Source organism: Eurytemora carolleeae, unplaced genomic scaffold (genome assembly GCF_000591075.1).
Source record: "Eurytemora carolleeae unplaced genomic scaffold, Eaff_2.0 scaffold258, whole genome shotgun sequence".
NCBI classification, from domain to species: Eukaryota; Metazoa; Arthropoda; class Copepoda; order Calanoida; family Temoridae; genus Eurytemora; species Eurytemora carolleeae.
This window is the reverse complement of record NW_019396226.1, coordinates 27,712-35,163: the sequence shown is the minus strand read 5'-3', so window position 1 is coordinate 35,163 and position 7,452 is coordinate 27,712. Positions and strand designations below refer to the sequence as shown.

At 31.5% G+C, this 7,452-nt stretch overlaps 1 protein-coding gene across 1 annotated transcript in view; it reads left to right on the top strand.

Annotated features, from left to right (window-relative positions):
* The window catches only part of LOC111698712 (calmodulin-like protein 4), a 15,749-nt gene extending 13,858 nt beyond the window's left edge, over nucleotides 1-1,891 (top strand). The window contains exon 9 of the mRNA XM_023469120.1: nucleotides 345-1,891. Within this exon, the coding sequence (XP_023324888.1) occupies nucleotides 345-545 (201 nt within the window). The 3' untranslated portion in view covers nucleotides 546-1,891. The remainder of the gene's footprint in view (nucleotides 1-344) is intronic.
* Nucleotides 1,892-7,452: the final 5,561 nt, after the last annotated feature.

Below are 7,452 nucleotides of genomic sequence, written 5' to 3'. Positions count from 1 at the left end.
TTAGGGTTAAAGAGATTGTATACTCAATAGAAGTTTAGGGTTAAAGAGCTTGTATACTCAATAGAAGTTTAGGGTTAAAGAGCTTGTATACTCAATAGAAGATTAGGGTTAAAGAGCTTGTATACTCAATAGAAGATTAAAGTTAAAGGGCTTGTATACTCAATAGAAGTTTAGGGTTAAAGAGCTGTATACTCAATAGAAGATTAGGGTTAAAGAGATTGTATACTCAATAGAAGTTTAGGGTTAAAGAGCTTGTATACTCAATAGAAGATTAAACTGATATCTATAAAATCTAGTCATTACATTTTCAAACAGCCCTTAGATGTTCATAACTTTATATTCAGGATCCAGTTCTTGAGATTGAACAGGAAGAGAGTGAGTACATGAACGGTTCGGTAGACGTAACCCTCGGCCGAACAGAGTCTGAACTCGTCTATTCGACCGGAGATGACCGGAAGAGGTCGGTTGAGCGAGCTCCCCCAGTCTCTGTGACGGTCAGCCTGCCTGCTGCTGATATATCAGGACCTAAAGTTGCTCATCTATAAATAGTAAGACAGGGAGCTTCGACAAACATAAACCTACCGTGCACTCTTGTATGCCAAGTCCATTAGCGTCTGATACAATCAGGGTTCAGAAATAGTATGGCGGTAACATCTATCTTTCTATCTATCTCATTATTCAATTAGAGTTATGAATCCTTCAATCGGCGCCATCAGTAAATGGAAATATAGTGAGTGGAACCTATTCAACTTTGGATTGAACAAATTAACAGCATTTAAACAATCATATGTGTGTTTTAACTTTAAAATAAAAATTATTTTTAAAAAAAAGTTTAAGTTCTGTTGTTTAAAACACATGGGACACACACCTGAATAGTAAACATGCCATTTTTTGGGAAAAAAGGACATTAATTAGGGAAAACACAAAAATATTAGGGAAAACACAAACACATAGGGAAAAACTTGGTGCCTTATTTTAAATTTCTCTCTCGATAAGTTTTTAAATGTCCAAAAATAAATCTTTTTCGATTAGTATTATTATGATATATATTTGTATGATCGTATATATACGTATATTCTTGTTAATTAGGTCATAATTCTTTATCCTCGTATATAAAGGGTAATTCTAAATTTAGCTTTTTAAACCTTTTAACTTAAATTGGTTGATTTTTATATGTTTTTATTCTTTTGAACACACTTGGCTGTTCATTACTTAGACTCTATTCACATTAAAAAATCGCTTTTTAATTTCTGTTATTTTTTGTAAATGAGCAAAACTTCAAACTTTTTGATTATACATTATACAATATACATAACCATGTATTGCTGCCAAATATTGTTTTCAACTTCACTTTTCTAAATGGTATAGTGTTTATAGTTATTTTTATCATAGCTAAATATATAGGGTTTCAAGGCGTTTCGGGCTTTAATCCTATTTCTATAATATTTGTCGCTGTTATATCTGCAAGCCTGCCTAGCTTACTATTTCGTACATTTCGTTGTAAAAACAAAAAAATAATTCAAGGATTTTATTTTAGTCGAAATATTTCCATATTTTTCGAAATATCCAGTTTTGTCAGGCAAATTTTTGGAATTTCCTGGGTTGATATTTATGTGGATCCTTAAAAAAATGGATCAGATCAGTTTCGACGCTTTTGCAAGTACACAAACAAACAAACAGGCTACCAAAATATATTTGTTTTCTGACTAATGTAAGAAACTTAGCATCATAATTTTTTTGTTAATTAACTATGGCTTTGTTCTGCTTAAAAGCATATGCAGTAGCAAATTTAGCTTTTAAAAATATAACAAAATGAACTTTGTCTAAGGCTAAATCTGCCTTAAATTAATTGTATTCATTGCATAATTCAAGATTTCGCAATGCGCTAATTCTCAACATATCTTTATATATATATATATGTTAAAGTTTAATAAATATTATACAAAAATATGTTTTAAATGATTACAATTACTTCATGAAGCGTATAGGGGTGTCCGTGTACCACATCATATATCGTTTATATTGCGATTTTCCTATCTCTGTATAATATGTGTTTAGTTTGACGTGTTCCTATCCCTGTATATTGATGGGAGGAAAGAAATGGTATGGATCCCTATCACCCCGAAAGGGATCCAGTAACCAAAAGTGGAGAAATTCTCTTTAGTCCACAAAAGGGACTCAATTTAAGTAATTTCTATAGTTTTCACAAACTACACCATTGCTTCTCAGGGTTTACCGGGAAATTTTCGAAAAATTCTGGAGTTTGGTCCCGAGAATTTTCGCAGAAGTTCTAAGGACCAATTAGGAGATTTTTTAGGGAACAAATTCCTAAGACCTGGTTTCTATGAAGTGGAATTAAATGCAAAAATTAATTAAAGGTAAAAAAAAGTGTCTTTTAAACAGGTAATACACGCTTGTTTTTGACTTATGGTTGTTTCATATAGATTAAAAACGGTGGAATAGGAATAGGTAGACGGTTGTTAGACAGAAGTAATAATATTACAATGTAAATAAATTTCACTAAACTAAACACGTGGATTTTCAAGCTATTACTAGTCAAATTGTTTGATTTACACCAACAGAAAATAAACGTAAATTTGACCAATTGTTGTCTTCATAATCCACAGTTTTTTTCGCATGCTCCCATAGTTTTCTAGAGATATCTCATTTGTCTGAGGAGGGGAGAAAGGCCAGCCACTACAATTTCTCGTCCGAGCCACATTCTCCTCATTTTCTTGTCTGAGCCACCTCGGAATTCTCGTCCTTCGATTTTTATGTGTTTTAAAGTTTTCAATTCTCGAAGATAATACTATTTTTGAAATGTGGCCACAATAGGGCATAACATATAGATAGACTAAAGTATTGCAATCATTCGCGATATAAAAAAATAGAAAAATATTTGGCATATTTATGCCCTATAACGTGGTCTGATTCTTTAAAAATAGTTTTATCTGTGAGGATTAGACACTTGAAAAAATAATATTGGAAAGACGAGGATTTTGAGGTGGCTCAGACGAGAAAATGAGGAGAATGTGGCTCGGAGTAGAAATTAATGTGGCTGGTCGTCCTCTCCTCGTCTAAGTTAATGTAAAGAAGTTTTAAAAGTGCTGAATAAAAATAACAAATAAATCTCTATTTTAGTTTAAAAACTTAAAACAGCAGAATAAGAAGATTTCTCTGCAGTTAGCTGTTAGATAATTCACATGCACCTAGTGGATAAATATGTAGATGATGGGGAAAGGGGGGGGGATAAATCAGTAGGAGGGGAGGGGGACTTTAGGGAGATAAATCATACTACCGTACACCATCTGAATGTTAAGTCCTAATCCTTCTTAACCTTCTCCTCTTTCTCTTTTTCTGAAAAGATTTGGGTTTCTTCATATCTTTTATTTTGCTTGAAATATTTTACATTTAATTAAAACATTAACATGGGCAACAGATTCTTTATATTTAAGTGCAAATGCCAATATTTTTTATTGTTTTTGTTAAGAGAAAATAATCTTTCCTTTCTTTGTTTTCAGTAAATTTGAGTCTAAACAGAGTCAAGAAACAAATTGACGAAGCATTAAAGTGGTTAAATGTCATCTAACAATCCCTTTTTTGTTCGTGACCCTCCCCCTTAATCCCTTCTCCTGAACTCGTATAATCCCTATATGTGGAAAAGGGATTATGTATGCGAGGTGTCCGTCGTCCTAATGGGTAAAACTTGCGAAGACATTTTTATGATGGTGTTCAAAACTTTTTCTCATAATATCTGGAAAGAATATGAAGAATATGAATATTGCAAAATGTTAAAATATTATAAATCATTGGTTTACATTTCTCACTGTATTTGGTAAAGGGGACTATAGATGTAAGGGAATCTAAAATTACTGAAGGGAATGTCTGATTCACAATAATACCTTTAAAAGCTGTGTCTAATCAAGAATTCTGAAATATAAATCTACTCTATAGAAACTTGATTATTTCAATTGTTGTGTTTTCTGTAAAGTAAGATGAGAATTTCTGTCTAAAAGTAAGGAATGAATTATCAGAATTAAACACTGTTCAATATAAATACAACGATATAATCCACATTATTGATCAGTTAAAGGATTGTCCCTCTATAGCTGGGATTAGTTGAAGATAAAAAAGTCAGTTTAAACAGGCGATCAAAGTTTTCAGCAAAAGAATAAAAAACCATTTTGCAATTTTAAATTGTCATCGTCCAGAGCTGAGAACTTTTAAATGCACAGAACTGATTTAAAATTAGTTATTCCTAGGCATTCATTTTATATTGTTCTATTTGTATTCATTTTCATATTTTTCTTAGACTGATGGCATACGCTGAGATTATGGTAAAACAGATTTATGCTTGACAAGTGAATATGAACATTATTGATGTGACATAAAATGATTTATATTTACAGGGGGAGCAGGGGGGGTGAAAGATACTTCATTAGTAATCTTTATTCTTCCTTCATCAATGCACCATTTCAGGGGCACCACAGGGATACTAGACCATTTCAGGGGCACCACAGGGATACTAGATCATTTCAGGGGCACCACAGGTATACTAGATCATTTCAGTGGGTACACAGGGTTACTAGACCATTTTAGGGGCACCACAGGGATACTAGATCATTTCAGTGGGTACACAGGGTTACTTTACCATTTCAGGGGGTTCACAGCTAGGGATATTAGACAATTTCAGGGGCACCGCAGGGATGCTAGATCATTTCAGTGGGTACATAGGGTTACTTTACCATTTCAGGGGGTTCACAGCTAGGGATATTAGACCCTTTCAGGGGATCCACAGAGATACTAGACCTATTCAGGGCTTCAAAAGTTAGAGAACATTTTAGGGGATCCGTTTTAAAAGCACAAATAAAAATAAATTATTGAGACGCATATTAATATATATCTCAATATGTAAATTATACAAAATAATGGATTGGTCACATTATACAAAAGTAATTTGCACAAAAATGTTTTGAATAAAAACAATAAGAGCTACAAGGACGAGGTCACAAAGTCGGACAAGTAATGTTACATAAATTTGACCCTCTCCTTTGATTTAGTTCACAAGGGGGGGGGGGAGATGAAAATGCGGTGTTCACTATTCTTCATCATACTTGCACTGCGCAACTTTTGGTCATTTAGGAAAACGCTAAAATTCTAATACGGGATTTGAATACCACAGTATAAATCCCTAGTCTCACAAACCCTACATTTTATTCATGTATATTAAAGGGTGAGAATGAAAACCGGGATCATCAATGTTTTGTACAACATTTTAAAAAATTAGTTTGCTTCGGACTTTAGGCATAAAAAATATAAAACGTGATAAATAAAAATTTAAAAATATTTTTGGAAAGTTGAAAAAAACCTTGAAACCAAACTAAAAATAAAAATAAAATGTTTATTCTATTGTTTTCATATTTTCCAGAATTTAATATAAATTAATCAAAAATTTAATGACCTTTAACAAAAATGTAAGCAATTTTTTTCATTTTTGAAATTATAACAGTTTTTAGGTGAAAACATTTGAAAACATTTACTGCAGATTTACACTCACAGTTTTTACACTTACAGTTTTTTTTATCTCATTTATTTTTAATGAATTTGAAAAAAATATATAGAATAAACATTTTCTCAAAAATTAAAAAAAAATTTTTTTATTTGGTTTCGTGGATTTTAAACGTTCTTAAAATATTTCATATTTTTTTAACCAATAAAAATCTTTTAGGCCTAAAATTCGAAGAAAACAAATATTTTGAAAATTTTGCCCAAAACATTAATTAACATATTGATAATTCCGGTTTTTAACTTACCCTGTAGATACATAAAATATAATTAAGCTATACAATATGTATAGAATATATATACAATATACAATATACAATATACAATCTACAATATACAATATACAATATACAATATACAATATACAATATACAATATACAATATACAATATATATGCAATATATACAATATGCAATATACGATATGCAATATACAATATACAATATACAATATACAATATACAATACAATATACAATATACAATATAAAATATGTAGCATCTAGAAAGCAGTAATCTCTGTTTGTTTGTTTGTATGTCCAATCATAACTCATAAACCCCGTAACCGATTTGCCACAAATTTTATTGAAGAACTCTGTATGACCAGGGGAATGTTCTCATCTTGGTTTAAAAGTTCTTAGTTAAATATAAATAGATTTTTATAAAGACAACTTAGTATCAAGGCAAAACTGGGTTTCCAAGCTAGTATAAATATATATTTCCAGACTATTCCATCTTAACCAGATATACTTGTTAACTAAATACTAATATTAAAAGTACTCTTCATTTACACAATAAAAATAAGAGAGGTTTTTGTAGAGGGGGGGGGGTGCGCACTTTTCCTGCACTGCTTGACTTCTATGAACTTTGCCGGTCTATTTAGGATACAGGGTGTCGTACAAAACATATCGGTAACAAGACGACTTAAAGGTCGTCTTGATCTTTGAAAAAATTTACTGCACTTATTGTCCACCTTATATTGGAAGTAAAATGCTAGAGTTAATAATTGCAAAATACCCCTGGAATTTCCAAAATGTGGTCTGTCTTTTTCGTGCTTTTAACATTATCCGAGATATGAAGAATTTTGAAAAATTAGTTTTTCTTAATAAAATTGATTTGATTTGAACAAAATTATTGCTCTTGTTTCAAGAATCCTACACGTGAAAGCGGGTTGAGAGTTGACACTGAATGTCACAAATAACTTTAAAGTCGTCTTGCTACTGTCATGTTTCGTGGGACGCACCCTGCAAAATATATAGATATGACAATAGACGACTTTTTTTACCCTTTATCATTTTTCCAAATTAAAGTTTTTAACAATATGTATAAAATAAAATAGATGCATGGTCGAATCAATTAAACAGGGGTTCACACGTCTGCACACGCTGTCACAGTTCTTATTGTACTTCATCATTTTCTCCACTGATTGACCACTTTATTATTAATTTAAATTTCATCATATAAAAAATTATAAATTTCATATCAAATTATTTGTTTCAAGATTACAGAGGATCTTCAAAATCAACTAGATCAACCCTGAATTAAATTTAGAATTCTCCTTTGACGGACAGAAGTCACACCTCCAAATGTGGATGAAAATACGACTGGAGGAAGCGTAATTTTAGTTTCCTTTTTAATGCAGAAAATGTAATCTAACCTTCAAATCTTAGTGTTTAAAGGGTGCACAGGGACATTTCATGGATAGGAAATTTCATAGACAAAGTAATATTGTTATTATTGAGAAAACACATTTTCTTCTGGCAGGATTTGTCTCATCTCTGAAATGTTCTGTTCATAAAATATCCTAAATGTTTCAATGCAATGGCCGATCTACAGTGATTACCAGAAAACTCTGGAAAATGAAGACGACTCGCGTAATCAAGTTATA